General features: G+C 38.3%; 3 protein-coding genes across 4 annotated transcripts; 2 read left to right on the forward strand and 1 right to left on the reverse strand.

The window, feature by feature from the left end:
• Window positions 1–1,038: 1,038 nt before the first annotated feature.
• On the reverse strand, window positions 1,039–8,516 carry ppp1caa (protein phosphatase 1, catalytic subunit, alpha isozyme a). 2 transcript variants are annotated; one of them, XM_026358334.1, is made up of 8 exons: window positions 8,427–8,516; window positions 7,977–8,087; window positions 3,966–4,097; window positions 3,469–3,699; window positions 3,266–3,370; window positions 2,947–3,170; window positions 2,323–2,457; window positions 1,039–2,106 (listed from the first exon to the last, which is right to left on the reverse strand). In XM_026358334.1, exons 2-8 carry the CDS (start codon window positions 8,029–8,031, stop codon window positions 1,990–1,992), a joined length of 999 nt encoding a protein of 332 aa, XP_026214119.1. In that variant the 5' UTR covers window positions 8,032–8,087; window positions 8,427–8,516; the 3' UTR covers window positions 1,039–1,989. The 2 variants fall into 2 exon arrangements, with proteins under 2 accessions (XP_026214119.1, XP_026214111.1); XM_026358326.1 differs by having other exon boundaries at window positions 8,367–8,516.
• Window positions 8,517–11,028: 2,512 nt separating this feature from the next.
• LOC113155197 (claudin-9-like) lies at window positions 11,029–14,138 on the forward strand. Its single transcript, XM_026349775.1, has 3 exons — window positions 11,029–11,182; window positions 12,321–12,453; window positions 12,619–14,138. The coding sequence occupies exons 2-3, from the start codon at window positions 12,322–12,324 to the stop codon at window positions 13,111–13,113; spliced, it is 627 nt and encodes a 208-aa protein (XP_026205560.1). The 5' UTR covers window positions 11,029–11,182; window position 12,321; the 3' UTR covers window positions 13,114–14,138.
• A 151-nt stretch (window positions 14,139–14,289) lies between these two features.
• Window positions 14,290–18,573, forward strand: LOC113155203 (claudin-9-like). The gene is made up of 3 exons (XM_026349789.1): window positions 14,290–14,373; window positions 16,849–16,981; window positions 17,270–18,573. The coding sequence occupies exons 2-3, from the start codon at window positions 16,850–16,852 to the stop codon at window positions 17,762–17,764; spliced, it is 627 nt and encodes a 208-aa protein (XP_026205574.1). The 5' UTR covers window positions 14,290–14,373; window position 16,849; the 3' UTR covers window positions 17,765–18,573.
• The last annotated feature ends 1 nt before the right edge of the window (window position 18,574 follows it).

The raw sequence follows: 18,574 nt of genomic DNA on the forward strand, positions 1-18,574 counted from the left end.
CACTGATTTCACTGGGGACGCCCCATATGCAAACTAAACTGAACACACAGTAGGGGCGGTGCAAAACAACCTATTTGTGACGTGAGGTGATGGAAAAGAGAAGTCTAAACCAAGTTGTTTGAGGGTTCACAGTTTTCACAGAATCTACGTTGATAATCATTTCCATGTAAATTATTTGATTCTGTCTATGGCTCTTACTGTATACTTTAAAAGAAACGTGAAAAAGAATAACATATGTTCAGCAAATGAAAAGGATGACAGTGACAAACAATGCAAGCACTTCCATATTCTCAGTATGTTTTACGCTGCATACAAAATGATCATGTTTGCAGTTTCCCCATAGAGTTTAAAGGGCTTCCTGCTACTGTGTCAGAAATGTATTACTTATTGTTGTCCGAGCACCACTGTCTTTCGATCTCACTCTCCTATTCTTAGACTGCATGTTAAGTGTGGGTTTTCAAATGAAGTGGACTCAACCAGAGCAGTTCAAACTGGAAAAGTCAGAGCAATGATTCACCATCTCCCTTTCATAGTTTCGGTCTTTTGATTAAAATATATATAGAAACCCTTCTAGTCACTTCCTCGTCAGTAGGTGTGTTGAATATACAGTACTGTGTTAAGAGTAGACTCATTACCAGATAAATTGTGGCATCTACTTGTGGAACATATTAACTGCACATGGCGATGTTGGAGATTTCACATCTCCCATAACATCTGCAGAAATGAGCTTTAAAAAAATAAAATTAAATTAAAAAGCTTCCTGTTCCAGTCAGTATTATTTTTGACAGGAACTACCTGAACTTTATCATAACTCCACAATTATTTGCATTTAAAAACAAGCATTTGGCATTGAGAGGAACTAATGAAATCAACTTTGGGTTGTCCAATCACAGCCCACAAATTTCAACTAAACTTCCTCTTTGGCTAGATCACACTGAAGCAGCATGTGAAATGCCCTTTCATTTTAAAAGTATGTGAACTGAGCCAAAATGACACTTTTCTTGCTTTTACATTTTTTAAAGACTCTCACTCATAACATCTCTTCAAGCTGCTGTATTGTCAATACGCACTTAAAAGACGAGCGCCGCCGCTATGCATGAGAAAGGCCGCAAACAGACAGGAAAAAGCAATGGCAAACACAAAGTGATCAACATGATGGCATAATTCAAATAAACTGTTGTTTTTATTCATCTTTAAGTGAACTAAAAACAAGAAATAAGCCAAATAAAACAAAAACAAAACAAATTATGTTGGTTTCATGTATCTACATAAAAAAAATAAAATAAAAGAAAGAAAGAAAAAAACAAAAAAACAAAAACAAAACAAAACATCCATGAGGGCATTCTCAAATCATTGGTCTTCAAAAGGGAAGAGAAAACTAATGTTGTTATTGTGAATCCACATCATTCAGAGATTCACCTGCACATATATTCACCTGTGCAACCAGTGTGTGGTATGTGCCGCTGCCATTTGACCGTAAAACTTGATCCCACCCCTCACTCCCTCCCCACCCGTTACGCAGACATACACAGACCTCTGAAACAGGATGTACAAAAGTTTGTGTTTAGCATTAAACAGTGCAGGGCCTTAACATAAACAGCTAAGGCTCCTCTCACTCCCTTCCCCTCCTCCCCTTACACCCAGATTTACACTACAAATTAATCAGAGCCCATCTCTACAAAATGACAAGAAAAATAGAATTGAGAGAACAGAAGAAAAAGAAGGAGGGAAAAAAAAAAACATACATACAGAATACAGCAATTCCCACCAGATCATTCTCACTCTGTACACACACTTAAAAAAAATGCACGCAAACATCCAAACAGCAAAAACTGTTTTAGACAGAAAGACATGATTGAACCCTGGACACTTGTTTGCTTAGTTGCCGTTTGGTGACGAGGGAGAAACAAGTTTGGGAGGTAGAGAAAAAAGAAAAGAGCATTGGGCCGACAGGGAGGTGAGGGTTGTGGGAGAGAGACCCAGCGGGTGTTATTTCTTGGCCTTGGCAGCCTTGGCTGAATTACGTGGCGGGGTGACCGGCCTCCCAGATCCCATTCCTCCACCACTGCCATAAGGATACAATTTCTTATCTGCTGGCTTTAGAATCTGTGAGAGACACAAAACGTTCCCAATTACTTTTAGAAAAAATACTAAAGTTTCATTGATCCACATTAAAGATGCACATTGTTTCCTAAACTAGTTAACCAACAAAAGAGAAAAAGATAAAGGCCTAAAAAAGCTGGAACTTATGTGCCAAGGAAATTTGTCTCAAACTGTTAAAAAGCTGTCAGAACTAGTAATAAATGCCTTTATTTTACTCACCTGGAAAGAGCACATGAGTGTCTCATCCACACTCATCATGGCACCGGCGTTGTCAAACTCTCCACAGTAGTTGGGTGCCGAGAATAGAGTGACAAGTTGCCTCTTTGCGAAAAACTCATAACCGTCTTCTACAACCTTAGCACAAAAATGAAAGAGTCTATATTACAAAGAGTGTAACACAACGGGAAGCAAGAAAACAAGGTCAGCAATTGAAAATTGATTTTAGAATAATATTACTGTCCAACTTTTAGGCACCTGCACAACCAAAAATTCTACATTTTGGAAGTTTATAAATTTGTTTTTTAATTGAAACAAGAACTTTTTTAAGGATTTAAATGATGCCATAGTTAGTTTCTATAGGCTTTATACTTGAGTCGATTATGTTTAAATGTACCATGTTTCTAATATATTTCTCCTTTTAGGGGCAAAATATCCCAAATGCATGTTCATATAATGGAAACTTGTTTCAAAATTACAATATTAGTAATAAACACTAATACCTCTCTTATGACCCATTAAAGTGGCCAGTGGGCTTAAGATCTCAAATAAAGGGTTCCAGTAGTATTATTAGGGGCAAAATGCCTCCTCATCTTGAGTCCATACATAATAACTAGTAAATATTACCTGATGTGCCCTGCATATTAGGTCCATGTCATGTTTGTGCAAAAATTTGGCCACCACGTCTGCCCCAAATGTGAAGGAGACACCGCGGTCGTTTTCACCCCAGCCCAGGACATCTTTGTCTGGATCAGCCCACAGCAGGTCGCACAACAAACCCTGGTCAGGCACATCTGTGGGGCGCATTACCCTGCGGATCTGCTCCATCGATTGAAGATCAGGAGAAAGGCCTGGAGAGAGGAAATACAGAGATCATATACCCATCTTGGTTTGGTCCTTATCATCCAATGTGGCCCTTATAAGATCTTATTCAAACAAGGTTTACCTCCATGACAGCAAAAGATTTTCTCATCTACAATGGCAGCCACAGGTAAACAGTTGAAGCAGTCTGTGAAGGTTTTCCACAGCTTAATGTTATACCGTCGCTTACCTACCAAAAAAAAAAAAAAAAAAAAATGGAGAATTCAGTGCAACAGTCAACAGTATAGAATATTACTTGTACTGCTACCAGATGTTTTGTGCACTTACACTCATCATAAAAGCCATAGATTCGATTAATAGAGGCGCATTCATGGTTGCCACGCAGCAGGAAAAAGTTCTCTGGGTATTTTATCTTGTAGGCTAGAAGCAGACAGATAGTCTCCAGTGACTGCTTCCCTCTGTCTACATAGTCACCCAGGAACAAGTAGTTGCTTTCTGGGGGGAATCCTCCATATTCAAACAGCCGGAGAAGATCATAGTACTGACCGTGGACATCACCTGCAGGGGGCAGCAGAGAAGTGCAATTTAACACTATTTGCACTGGTACTGGGTGTAGCTGCTTCTGCATGCACACTTATCAACTGATACAACCACGGATTACAGATGAACAAACCGTCTAATAAGAAAAAAATAGAAACTCGTATTATGACCATCTTTTCATGGATCAGAGTCAGTCTACAGGCCAGTCTCTTGTGCTTGATATTTAACAATGTCTTTTAATGTTTCAGTGAAACTTACTGACCCCTCTACTAACTAAAACTTACCACAGATTTTGAGGGGAGCCTCTAGTTCAAGAAGGATTGGCTGGCTCAGGAAGATTTCACGAGACTTGAGGCAAAGCCCACGAATCTCATTCTCTGTAAGTTGGACGTTCTTCCCTGGCCGAGAGCCCTTGACTGTAAAAAAGAAAACGAAGATGATGTTTGATGCAGCAACACCACAAAGACACTCTTATGCTCAGATATATAAAAAAGACTGACATAAATCAACAACACAGGATCCTAGGATTTTGACTCGGACCATCTGACAAAGCATAAAGCCGTCATCTTGCAGCTCTAGCGCACAATACAAAGGTCAGTCTCATCGTGTAGATAAGGTAGGATATGAGTATTAACATCATCTTATATAAAACCATTCCACTGTGAGGATACTGGGGTACTGGGGCATGTTTATTTGATAAGATAATTAGTTATTTTCTTGCTCTACAGTAACAATAGCGTGCTTAGTCTGATATAATGTTTGCTCTCCAAAAAAGCTCCACTATTTTCTATATTATTTATTTTTTAGTACGTGATTTTGTTGTTTAATTTGTTAACACATACAATACAAGACTTTGTGTAACTTAATATGTTCTTTAACTTCCTAACTGAGAAATATCAGAGGTACAACACAATTTATTAAAGAGCACTGCTAACTGCTAATTGGTTGTTAACAAATAACCAACTGATAATTGCCTAAAATGTGCATCCTTAAATTTGCATCTGAAATGAAATCTTATGTCAAGACTGTTCCTGATGGAGTTTGGAATGTGGTTTGTCCGTGTCACTGACAGAATCACTCACGCCCACATGCCTACATGTACTGCTTCATGCCATAGCCACTCCTAACACTAACTATACAAGTGACTGATGAGGTCTCATTCCCGCCCAACAAATTCTACACAGGCTACTGAACAGCTAATGTACATATAATGATGACAGCAATGCCTTAACACACTGTCTCAGAGGCAATTATTTTAAGTTGGGTGTTAACAGAGCTGTCTCTAATGTTTATGGAATGAATTCAGATTGTCAGGCATTCACAAGTGATAAATATACCAGTGCTTGCAAATGAACAAAGCTATGTACATCCAGGGTGGATAATAACAGCAGAATAACAGCTCTATTTAATTGTGCTTCCTATTCTTTTCAACCATTAATGTTAAACCATAGGCAAAGCTACGAAGTTATATTTGAAGTACTAGATGCTCACAAATATTCATGATGGTCGATGGTCATATGGCTCTATGATCCATGGTTGATGGACATCTATCCAACAAAACAATTCTATCCAGTTGAAAACAGATATACAACTACTACTATTTTTACTTTGTAATATTGCATAAGGTCCTAAAATCCAAAGTTTTACCAAAGTAACCATGTTAATTCCAACAGAGCATCACTGAAACCAAAGGACTTAATACTATTTATTACATTTGCTATAGTTAATCTCACCTTATCATTAAGATAAAGTGAGATTAAATGTAAACAATCTCGTTGTTTAATATGGGTTATTCTAATAAACAGTGACAGATATGAGAAAAAAATAATTGCTGATAACTGACGTTTGTTTGATTATGGAAATAGAAGAACAGATTATTTATTTGGTCATAACAATAACCCACAACTGAAACGCATTAAAGATAGGGGGTAAGCACAGAAAGCAAACATTTGTCGAATAATGAAGCTAACTAAAAGAAAAATCTTCAACAGTGAAAGTAGGTATAAATACTGCAGTGCTGCTTGTTGCTTTAAACCAGGATTACAGAGGGCTAAGCCTTGACAGAGCTTACTCCAAAGTTAGCCACATAGCCAGTAGGCAACAGTGAGCTTATCATGAGGGGTACAGACAAAAGGCTTTCCACTGTGATGATCACAAAGCTAGAAAACAAAGAGCTGGACCAGCACAACAGAAAAGCAATCAGGGTGTCGGAAGTGCTGGAATCAACAGTTGGTTTGGTGCAGCAGTCCTGACTCAGTGCTGGGGCACTGCCTAGTCTTGTGTGATGTCATGCTGTCCAGACATGCCATTACACACACTCCCAGAATTCATTTAGCTCTAAATCTACCCAAGTAATCCAATTGAAACTGCTAATTATCCAAACACATTTAATTGTTTTGGTCTCAAATCACAGTCAGCAAGCAGGAGGGCTACCTTCCTGTCCACATAGGAACTTGAGCTTGTGTAGAAAAATCTTTTGATGCAGCATCAAAAAGGGAATAGCTAATCTTGAGTCTACCGTTAGTAGTTACCACTAGCTAGTAATATTAACAGGGGAGTGGTTATTCTCAGCAATAAAATCATAAATGCTGACAAAAAAAGCTCAAGTGAGTTACATAAGAGGATATAAATACTACCACTATCAGGCATGTTTGTATTCTGTTTTTGGCAGACAACTTTATCACAGTCCAAGTATAACAATCAATGTACAACATACTCAGTCCACAGTCAAAGTCAAACTCTGAGCAGGCAGTATGACTGCACATGCATGTTTGTGTATAATCCCAATCACCTCCACCAGCTCAGCTTAGGCCGATCATGAAGGACCTATATTTAAGAAGGTAAACAAGCAAAGCACTAAGGTCAAATTTAGTAACAATGTTATAGGCCACAAGAACCCTACCCAACATACATAACATTGCTACTGTGAAACAGCCATGCAAAAACGTTTGTACACCAACAGTTCCACAGAGGAACACATAATTGTGCATGTGAAGCACACACATACACAATTACCATGGCTGGCAGACATGTGTTGCAAAGACAGCTACAGCAGTCAGAACCTTATTTCTGGTGTTCTTTAGACAGTATATAGTGTAGAGTTGGGTATAAAGAGGTGTATGCTTCTGTTTGATGTCCTCAAGTTGCTGTTACACAATCATCATGTGGATGCAAAACTGAAACAACTCTGTTGTCCCTCACACACACACACAAGCCCAACAATAACAAATCTGTCTGCACGCACTGTATACAGTGGGAATTTAGACATTTAAAGCTTACTACTTAAGAATGGATTGTGTTAGTTTGTATTGTCAACAAAGATTAAGGAATTCCCTGTTTTTCTTAAGGATGTCTCACGCCTAAAGTTTTGTTGTGAAACAATTCAAGCACATCTGTTTACAACAACAATACGTTAGACAAAAGATGTTTTACAGTCACAACATAAAAACTACAAAAATAACCATTCTAATATTCAAAGTATGGAAATGTTATGTTATGAGGAGCAGAAAACACAGCTTTGTAGCAACAAAAAGCATAGAAGTTGTTGCTTAAAAACAGCAATGGAGAAGCAAAAAAGCCGACCAGTGGCATTTTTGTTGGCACACATCAGAAAGTGTCTTCTAATTACAATCCAATCCTACAGTGCAATTGCAAAACTGTAAGCACAACACATGGCAAGCCACATAAAAACTGTGAAGCCCTCTTAGGGAATGGACAACTAATTGGCCGATGAAAACTAAACCTCTGAATTCAGGACTTTACTGACAGTAAACCAGTAAAAGTCAATGTTAAGCTTTAATGCAAAAAGCCAATCTAAAGCCCTCTAACTAATAATTATTTAAATTGTTTCATAGTAAGTTCTCTTAGTAAGAGCAGAAATCCCAAAAATCAAATCACATTTTCCTCTTTAAAAAAATAGAATGCAATTATATAATACCATAAACCCAAACAGAGCAATGCATAAGAAGATGTAATTTGCATAAGATGAGTAAGTGATGTCTCTCTTTTCAGACACACCTTAATGATTGATTTCTGCTAAAAAGGGAAACACATATCTATATTAATATTTAACTGTTCGATCAGACAACATTTCGCTAACGTTACAGCCTTTGATTCAAATCCAACCACCAAGTCTGGAAGAGCAGCTATTTTAAGTAGGTTGCTACAACAAAACGCGGATACCTTTAATTTTAAGCTAAGTACCTGGTATTTAAAGTACACATTTCACTACCAGCCAGACATAACCTAATTGTAATTTAAGTACAGTGCTGCATAGTGGGTTCAGTCATCCTCACCTTCCAACAGACGCTGAATTATAGAGTCGATGTTTAATTTGTCCGGCTCCGCCATTTTCTTTATTTTCTGACGTTCTCGGGCAGTCAAGACCTTGGTTTTCTGTATTGTACCTAACATTTTAACGACAAAGAGAAACAGAAAATGACAATTAAAATTAATAATACGTTTTAATCCACGCGCGTTTGCTAACGAGCGCGTCACAGAAGTTAATCAAGCAATGCGAGCGGACTGGAACAATCAATGAGCTTGAGCTAACTAAGCTAGCTAGGTAGCTGCTAGCTAAGTATCGTAAGGTACACAGACAAACTAGCAGCAGCACAGCGCTAGTCGGCTAACGTTAGCTCTGTGACGTTAATATAGATTGTACGCTGAAAAAAATGACCCCAAACCTGGTCTTCAGTGTAACACAGGTCTTCTGGGGATGAATGATGTGTAAATATGTATCTTACAGGCTCGATCGTGGCCCTTTTCCCTGGGTTTGTCCGGGTCCCTTCACTCTCCCCCCAGGAACTTTAAAAAAGGGCCGTTTCCAGCGAAGTGTCTACGGTGACGTCGGAGGCTGAATCAAACGCAGTCCGTCACGCGTTTCTCCAAAGGTGATTGGTCAGTCCTTGAATTTAGAACCTAGATTGTCGCATCTGATTGGACGCGAGCTGGGTCCGTCCTAGGCTCCGCCCTAGTCTGTTACGATGGCATCAATGGAGACTGAACTGCGAGGACAACGAGCGCCACCCAGCGTTTTTAACTGGAAGTGTCACCTGCAACATAAAAATACCCTGAAGCAAAGTTAGACAACGTTGTTCCAAAAAATAAAACTTATTGTAAGACATGAAGGGAAAATGCTACAGCTTATACTGATCGTACATCTAATCAGTAAATATAACACTGTATTTATAGTAAGTATAGTAAGTATAGGCCATCTCGACTTTTCTTTTAATTTAATGTGGCACACACACCAGGGAGCTTGTCAGTCATATTTTTCATTTATTCACAAAAGTTTTTGATGCAAAAGTCCTCTAATTTCTTCAGCTTCAATGTCAAAAGTTTTAACTAAATTCTCTAAATCCCAGCTCACGTTGTTTCTACTTTCTGCATCTCCACTCTACTCTCTACATTCACAGCTTACCATAAAACTGCAGATCTAGGTAATCACCATGAATATAAACCTGGTGGAGGACTTCAATAGAATGTGCAGATTTATAGAAACTTAAATTAAAAACTAAACCATATGAGTTGGGCATGTGGTTGGTTTGTTAGACAGGATGTGTAACTTCCTGTGTTTCTGAGAACTTACGGTGTGAAGAAAGAAACAAGGTAAGTATTGAAACCTTTATACATAAAAATGTATAAAGAATTAAAGTTTGACCCTATTTAGTTGTTTTTTTGTTGTTTGTTTGTTTTTTGTTTTTTTTTATGTATTGCTGAAGGTTGTGAATCACTGCTACAGTTTGATCAAACAGTTTGTGAGTATGTGAGTGAGGTCCAGAGGGAGACAAATATTTTGGGATTGTGTGTGCTGGGAATCCAGTGACCTCTGTAGGGAAAAATTCAATTGTACCAAGTTGACTTTGTGTTGTTTTTAATAATGACTCTCTTGTCAGTGTGTCCTGATTCAATCCAGTGTTCTTGTTGAGCAGTAAGGATTTAGTTTGTAGATCTCTGCACATTGGCATTATGCTGTAGTATCACTTTAATGAAGGCTCAATAATGATTTCCAGTGACCCATCACCAAACAATAAGATTTAAATGATGAACTTGTGACTTCTATTTTGTATTATTATTCTAGCACAATGTTTGCTAACAAAATATATTAATATACTGCATATACCAATAAGAGATGAAAACAAACTTCACAAAGAGAATTCCAAACTCAATAAAAAGACTGAGGTGACTGTTAAACAATGCAAAACCAATAATACTAAGTGAAGATGAAACACAAATCCAGATTCTTTAAAAATTGACTCTCACAACTAGTCTGTGCATATTGTTGGAATAAACAGTACAGCTACCCATTTCCAGAGAATGAAATCTGACACTGTATAGTACACTAAAACCAGTTCCTGATTGTTTCTGATTGTGGATGAAGTTTGTTTATTTGTTTATTGAGAATAACTGTACTGTGTATTCTCCATTTATCTGTATCTATGTGAAATGTCCATCGCCTGTGTGTCAAACATTAAATTTACATCACAGAGAACTAGAGACTAACACTCTTCTGACTGGGCTATCATGCATTTATAAATTAAGTAGACTGTGTGTTTGTGTATTAGGAACATTATGTTCCTGTGGTGTAACTACAAAGATGAGAATATTTTTATTACACTAAAGCACTGACCATTCGTGATCACACCCTGTTGATGTACAGCATCTCTCAAAATAAGATCTAAATTTGTACACACATTATGCAAACCCCAGCTGTGTGTGTGACTCTGTCAATCATGTTTCTAAATTAGTTTCAAGTATTTGGTTGCAACACGTCTTTCCCTAATTTCTTTTTCCATTCCCATGATGCGCGAAACCTGGCTCGTAATCTCACACAGTGAGTCCTAAACCCACTTTGTCTCGATTTCCTAAATCAGTCCCTGACATTCGTCATCATCAAGTTTCAACACAGGCGGGTATTGTATGTGTATGTGTATGTGTGTGTGTGTGTGTGTGTGTGTGTGTGTGTGTGTAAGATAGAGATGGCGTGGGTGACCTGGGATGTACAGGCACGCTGTGTTTAGACTGTCTGAGAACAAACATGCAGCCTTCCCGGTGACTCACTTTTCATTTTTTGGCAATGTGTGAAAATAACCATCATCATCATCATCATCATCATCAACACCATCATCAACATCATCATCGCTGTTATCAATCACAGTGTATGTGTACTGTTTTTGATCACTTCACAAATGTAGTTTTTTAAGAAATCTTTGCACTGTGGCAAAAAAAAAAAAAAAGCGGGGAAACATACATGTGGGACAAGTCTAGTCAAGCCTTGTGGTCCTGCGCTCCTGCATACTCCCCTGTTGGTGTTCAGCTCCACCCTACACCTTACATTCCTCTCAAGGTCCTCTTACAAATACCCCATATTTCCACGCACAACACTCGTACATCACAGAACAGCATCAGCGAAACAACGCACGGACAGGCAGAAAGAAAGAACCTCAAGAAACACCACGCCTGATTTTTCAATTTTCACATCAGATTCAGAGAACTAAAGGTAGGAGGCTTTTTAATCCACTTCTTTCAATACTTAAAAAAGGTAGTGATTTGACATAAGACTGGACTGACAGAGGATGAAATGAGTGAGTGAGGTTGTTAGTTTATGAATCTTGTAGAAGAAAACAGTTTACATCCAGTTACCTGCATCCTGGTGAGCTTTTAATGTTTCGTCTGCTCTGAAAGTTTGTGATCTGGGGTGAAATATGTTTAAAAGGAAGATACAAGCCAGAACCTACCACCTTGGTTCTTCGCTCCCCTTTGTTATTTCAGTAGATTGGTTGTGATAAATTGGATTTAGTGGTTATCTGAGCTTTTAATATAAGACAAATTAAAGTAACAAAATCTTAATCTCTCTTGAAGTTGTTTTAAAATAGTACTGTTGAATACAATTTTAATATAATAATTGATTCATGATGTAATGTGTGATTAGTATTTTCTCAAACTGCATCAGTTTTCATGTGCATATCCCTCCTGCCCTCTTTATCTCCTATATTTTTATATTTTGAATTTTTGTCTCTATGATGCTGAATCATAAAATTACAATTAAGGGGATATAGTCGAAGTTAGAGAAGCCGCAGGTTTCAATATAAGGAAGTGTGAGGGAGTGGCTCAGCCAGCTCAGGGTGGAAGTCCAAAAGCCCGGGCCTGTCAGGGCATGAATTTGTTTTTAAAATATGTGGCCCTAAGCAACGTTATCCTGTGAAGGCCTGTTAGAGGGAGCATGTCTTTGTCCGAGTGTATGTTTAGTTATGTGATCATCAACAACGCAGCATACAACATCTGATGAGTTCAGATCAACTCGAACAGCCTTAGAGCACAGTAACTTATTGATTTATAACCACAATTCAAAATGACACCGTTAGTCATGTTTAGGCAGTGAAGCAAAAACAAATAACACTCTCAGCATGTGGAAAAAATTGAAATGTTAGACCCTGGGAGAGAGTAATTGAAAAGGGATCCACCCTCGTCTGATAGATGAGGCTACAATAAAATCTGTGGAGGGCAGATACCAAAAATAAACCACAACAGGATTTAACTGTGGGCAGAAGAACATGAGTGCTGGACAGAGAAAGAACAAAAAAACAGCTGTTACTACATCTGCCATGCTTCATGTTTTATCTTTACATCTCTTTCAGAATGGGAAATGCTGGTGTTCAGATGGCTTGTGTGGCCCTCGGGGTCCTCGGCCTGATCGGGGTCATTGTAAGCTGCACTGTCCCTCGCTGGAAAGTGTCTTCTTTCATAGGATCCAACATTGTGACTGCGCAGGTACATTTTTGCCTCCTGTTTTGAATGGTAATGAATGTTTGTAGGTACGACAGAGATGTAAAATCCACATTTTGAAGATAACATTCATTTTTCTTTTCGCCACACATTTAAACCACGTAATAAAGGATATGGTATTAATCTTAATCTCTTTCTTTCTGTGAGTAGAGCACACAGGATGGCCTGTGGATGTCCTGTGTGGTGCAGAGCACCGGCCAGCAGCAGTGCAAGAGCTATGATTCAGTACTGATTTTGGCCTCTGACCTGCAAGCCGCTCGTGCCATGGTCATCATCAGCATCATGTTATGCTGCCTCAGCCTCCTCGTTCTGTTCTGCGGGGCAGAATTCACTACCTGCATTCAGAATGAAGACGCGAAGCCCAAGATCAGCCTGGTGGCTGGGGTGGGTCTGATGCTGGCCGGCCTCCTGGTGATCATCCCTGTCAGCTGGTCTGCAAACATCGTTGTGCAAAACTTCAACAATCCCACCGTAGTAGATAAGAAGGAGCTGGGAGAGTGCATCTATGTGGGCTGGGGGGCCGGTGTGCTGCTCCTTCTGGCCGGAGGTCTGCTATGCTGCTTCAGCAGACCCAAACAAGGCAGCTCAGGAGGAACGGCCCGCTTCACCAACAGCACCGGCGTCACTAACAAGGCTTTTGTGTAGTGCATTTATAAAAGGGACTGGTGTTTGACAGAAAGGACAGTAGGATGTGTTAGCAACAAAGGAGGTGACACCAGAAAAAACAGAAAAAGGCTGTAAATAAAACCTAATGCTGATAATATCTAGCTCGTATTCAAAGTTATCTTAATGATGCTTCGATTTTAAAGCTGTTTTACTGTTAGACACTAGCTTATGTGCACGCTATGTGAAAGGAAATGGAAAACAACAGAAAAAGTTTCTTTTATTAATTTAGTTTATTTAGTTTATGTTATAATTGTTGTAAAATTACAATTGTAAGCCAAACAAAAAGTTTGGCTTTTATATTAGAAACAGTGATAGATAAATGAACTGCTTTGTCTTTATTTTCCTTTAAATATTTGACTTAAGAATTGCTCTGTGAGAGAAACACACCAGTATAAATTCAAATACAAATTAAATGTGAAAAATAATCTATTAATCTAAGCTAAAATAAACATAGATAGATCTAAGATAAAAAAAAGCCAAATGACATTTTCAGCTGCAGTAGTGGCTCAAACTTGACATATCATTGGAACAACCATTCTGCCTCTTCTGTGTAGCTTTCCTCTAGTGTGTTTCTCTTCTGTCTTTTCAATGTTTTTATTATACACAGGTAAAAGAAGCTGTTAACCAAAGGCACCTCTGTAGGCCTCAGAGAACATTAATGTGCGTCTGTTGCTCTGCTGACACATTCGTAAACGTCCACGACATTTCATGGCATTTTATCTAACTTGACTTTTTGCTCCATTTTGTATAATGATGCGTATCAGTGATTCAAATTTGGTGCAATTTAAATAAACAACTGTTTTATGTGTATTTCATGCATTTGAATAAAAAAGGCAACAATTTACTAATTGAAAATACAGACCAGTTTATTTCAAACTAAAAGCATATATTAACATAAGGTTTTTAAAAGTTGATCAGACAACCCAAATAAACAAATTCACACTTTGAGCCAAAACAAAAAAAGGTTCCCTAACACATGCTTTGTCTTAATGTCTCATTTTGTGTCTCATTACAATGACAGCAGTATTCTACATCTTCTCTGACAATAAAATTTCTAGTTTTCTTATTTAACAAACTTCTTTGGTTTAATGCTTGACCTCCAGCTCGGGCAGACGCTTTGTCAGCTCTTCTATCGCTGCTTTGAGGTCTTTCACTTCCTTTCTCAAAGCAGAAAGAAAGAACCTCAAGAAACATCACGTCTGATTTTTCAATTTTGACATCAGATTCAGAGAACTAAAGGTAGGAGGCTTTTTAATCCACTTCTTTCAGCACTTAAAAAAGGTAGTGATTTGACATAAGGCTGGACTGACAGAGGATGAAATGAGTGAGTGAGGTTGTTAGTTTATGAATCTTGTAGAAGAAAACAGTTTACATCCAGTTACCTGCATCCGGTGAGCTTTTAATGTTTCGTCTGCTCTGAAAGTTTGTGATCTGGGGTGAAATATGTTTAAAAGGAAGATACAAGCCAGAACCTACCACCTTGGTTCTTCGCTCCCCTTTGTTATTTCAGTAGATTGGTTGTGATAAATTGGATTTAGTGGTTATCTGAGCTTTTAATATACGACAAAATAAAGTAATAAAATCTTAATCTCTCTTGAAGTTGTTTTCAAATAGTACTGTTGAATACAATTTTAATATAATAATTGATTCATGATGTAATGTGTGATTAGTATTTTCTCAAACTGCATCAGTTTTCATGTGCATATCCCTCCTGCCCTCTTTATCTCCTATATTTTTATATCTTGAATTTTTGTCTCTATGATGCTGAATCATAAAATTACAATTAAGGGGATATATTCAAAGTTAGAGAAGCCGCAGGTTTCAATATAAGGAAGTGTGAGGGAGTGGCTCAGCCAGCTCAGGGTGGAAGTCCAAAAGCCCGGGCCTGTCAGGGCATGAATTTGTTTTTAAAATATGTGGCCCTAAGCAACGTTATCCTGTGAAGGCCTGTTAGAGGGAACAAGTCTTTGTCCGAGTGTATGTTTAGTTATGTGATCATCAACAACGACAACGCAGCATACAACATCTGATGAGTTCAGATCAACTCAAACAGCCTTGGAGCACAGTAACTTATTGATTTATAACCACAATTCAAAATGACACCGTTAGTCATGTTTAGGCAGTGAAGCAAAAACAAATAACACTCTCAGCATGTGGAAAAAATTGAAATGTTAGACCCTGGGAGAGAGTAATTGAAAAGGGATCCACCCTCGTCTGATAGATGAGGCTACAATAAAATCTGTGGAGGGCAGATACCAAAAATAAACCACAACAGGATTTAACTGTGGGCAGAAGAACATGAGTGCTGGACAGAGAAAGAACAAAAAAACAGCTGTTACTACATTCAATTCAATTCAATTCAGTTTTATTTGTATAGCGCCAATTTACAACAGAAGTTATCTCAAGGCACTTTACAGTGTAAGGTTTAAGACCTTACAGAAAATATTTATACAAAAAATTATAGAGAAAACCCAACAATCCCATTTGAGCAAGCTTTAGGCAACATCTGGGGTTGTTCTTATTTGCCTCTATTAATGAGGAGTAATATGAAGTTCTAGCTTTACGGAGGGCTTTTTTATATATTATTAAACTATCTTTCCAGGCTAGGAAATATTCATCTAAATTGGTGGAACGCCACCTCCTTTCCAGCTGACGTGATTTCTGCTTTAAGCTACGGATTTGTGAATTGTACCATGGAACTAACTTCCTCTGACTCACTAGTTTCTTTTTCAGAGGAGCAACAGTATCAAGTATTGTTCCAAGTGAAGCAGCATGACTATTAATAAGATAGTCCACTTGTGCTGGACTAACATTGAAATAACTGCCTTCCTCTGTGTTGGTACATGGCTCTGAAATAAAAGATGGAATCAGTTCCTTAAATTTGTCAACAGCATTTTCACATAAACATCTACTGTAGTGAATCTTATCTGTAGGTTTAGCAAAGTCTGGTACTGTAAATTCAAATGTAATTAAGAAATGGTCAGATAAAAGAGAGTTTTGGAGAAAAACTATTAACTGATCAACTTCCACACCGTATGTCAGAATAAGATCAAGGGTGTGATTAAAACAGTGAGTGGGTTTATTTACATTTTGGGTAAAACCAATGGAGTCTAATAGTGAATTAAATGCAGTGTTGAGGTAGTTATCAGCAACATCTACATGGATATTGAAGTCACCCACTATAATGACTTTATCTGCACTAAGAACTAAATCAGATAGAGACTCTGAGAATTCAGTTAAAAACTCAGAGTAAGGGACAGGACGACGGTACACAATAACAAACAGGACTGGTTTTTGATTTTTCCAGTTAGGATCAGAGAGGCTAAGAGTGAGGCTCTCAAATGAATTCAAACTATGTTTAGGTCTGGGGTTGATTAACAAACTTGAGTGGAAGATTGCTGCTACTCCTCCACCCCGACCTGTGTTTCTAGGAACATGATAATTAACATGACTTGAGGGGGTTGACTCATTCAGAGAGACATATTCATCCTGCTGCAGCCAGGTTTCAGTAAGACAGAATAAGTCTATTTGATGGTCAGTTATCAAATCATTTACTAATTATGATTTAGACGAGAGACATGTGATATTTAAAAGTCCATTGTTGTCTTGTTATTTTGTTCTGAGAGAGGAGTCGTCTTTATTTTTATTAGGTTTTTATGAATTACTCCTCTTATATCTGCCATGCTTCATGTTTTATCTTTACATCTCTTTCAGAATGGGAAATGCTGGTGTTCAGATGGCTTGTGTGGCCCTCGGGGTCCTCGGCCTGATCGGGGTCATTGTAAGCTGCACTGTCCCTCGCTGGAAAGTGTCTTATTTCATAGGATCCAACATAGTGACTGTGCAGGTAAATTTTTGCCTCCTGTTTTGAATGGTAATAAATGTTTGTAGGTACGACAGAGATGTAAAATCCACATTTTGAAGATAACATGCATTTTTCTTTTCGCCACACATTTAAACCACGTAATAAAGGATATGGTATTAATCCTAATGTCTACTTTGCTGAAAGTAGATGCGTACTGCACAACAATTAATGAATTAATGCTCTTGAGGAGTTGCTTACATTAGTTATGTGTGATGCACTACTGGACATGGATGATAGATCAAATGACAATCTCTTTCTTTCTGTGAGTAGAGCGTACAGGATGGCCTGTGGATGTCCTGTGCGGTGCAGAGCACCGGCCAGCAGCAGTGCAAGAGCTATAATTCAGTACTGATTTTGGCCTCTGACCTGCAAGCCGCTCGTGCCATGGTCATCATCAGCATCATGTTATGCTGCCTCAGCCTCCTCGTTCTGTTCTGCGGGGCAGAATTCACTACCTGCATTCAGAATGAAGACGCGAAGCCCAAGATCAGCCTGGTGGCTGGGGTGGGTCTGATGCTGGCCGGCCTCCTGGTGATCATCCCTGTCAGCTGGTCTGCAAACATCGTTGTGCAAAACTTCAACAATCCCTTCGTAGTAGATAAGAAGGAGTTGGGAGAGTGCATCTATGTGGGCTGGGGGGCCGGTGTGCTGCTCCTTCTGGCCGGAGGTCTGCTATGCTGCTTCAGCAGACCCAAACAAGGCAGTTCAGGAGGAACGGCCCGCTTCACCAACAGCACCGGCGGCACTAACAAGGCTTTTGTGTAGTGCATTTATAAAAGGGACTGGTGTTTGACAGAAAGGACAGTAGGATGTGTTAGCAACAAAGGAGGTGACACCAGAAAAAACAGAAAAAGGCTGTAAATAGAACCTAATGCTGATAATATCTAGCTCATATTCAAAGTTATCTAACTAGCTTATGTGCACGCTATGTGAAAGGAAATGGGAAGAAAAAAAAAACAGAAAACGTTATGTTATAAATAATCGTAAAATTACAATTGTAAGCCAAACAAAAAGTTTGGCTTTTATATTAGAAACAGTGATAGATAAATGAACTGCTTTGTCTTTATTTTCCTTTAAATATTTGACTTAAGAATTGCTCTGTAAGAGAAACACACCAGTATAAATTCAAATACAAATTCAATGTGAAAAATAATCTATTAATCTAAGCTAAAATAAACATAGATAGATCTAAGATAAAAAAAAAAGCTTAATGACATTTTCAGCTGCAGTAGTGGCTCAAACTTGACATATCATTGGAACAACCATTCTGCCTCTTCTGTGTAGCTTTCCTCTAGTGTGTTTCTCTTCTGTCTTTTCAATGTTTTTATTATACACAGGTAAAAGAAGCTGTTAACCAAAGGCACCTCTGTAGGCCTCAGAGAACATTAATGTGCGTCTGTTGCTCTGCTGACACATTCGTAAACGTCCACGACATTTCATGGCATTTTATCTAACTTGACTTTTTGCTCCATTTTGTATAATGATGCGTATCAGTGATTCAAATTTGGTGCAATTTAAATAAACAACTGTTTTATGTGTATTTCATGCATTTGAATAAAAAAGGCAACAATTTAC

This window comes from Anabas testudineus, chromosome 8 (assembly GCF_900324465.2).
Source record: "Anabas testudineus chromosome 8, fAnaTes1.2, whole genome shotgun sequence".
Taxonomy (NCBI): Eukaryota; Metazoa; Chordata; class Actinopteri; order Anabantiformes; family Anabantidae; genus Anabas; species Anabas testudineus.

Bases quoted from the DNA above. Each gene is read 5' to 3' on its own strand.
- ppp1caa (XM_026358334.1), bottom strand. From the start codon at position 8,031: ATGGCGGAGCCGGACAAATTAAACATCGACTCTATAATTCAGCGTCTG. The intron at 4,098-7,976 runs GTGAGGATGACT...TCTTTTTTACAG, and splicing joins AATTCAGCGTCTGTTGGAAG to TCAAGGGCTCTCGGCCAGGG. The intron at 2,107-2,322 runs GTGAGTAAAATA...TGTCTCTCACAG, and splicing joins CACTCATGTGCTCTTTCCAG to ATTCTAAAGCCAGCAGATAA.
- LOC113155197 (XM_026349775.1), top strand. From the start codon at position 12,322: ATGGGAAATGCTGGTGTTCAGATGGCTTGTGTGGCCCTCGGGGTCCTC. The intron at 12,454-12,618 runs GTACATTTTTGC...TTCTGTGAGTAG, and splicing joins CCAACATTGTGACTGCGCAG to AGCACACAGGATGGCCTGTG.
- LOC113155203 (XM_026349789.1), top strand. From the start codon at position 16,850: ATGGGAAATGCTGGTGTTCAGATGGCTTGTGTGGCCCTCGGGGTCCTC. The intron at 16,982-17,269 runs GTAAATTTTTGC...TTCTGTGAGTAG, and splicing joins CCAACATAGTGACTGTGCAG to AGCGTACAGGATGGCCTGTG.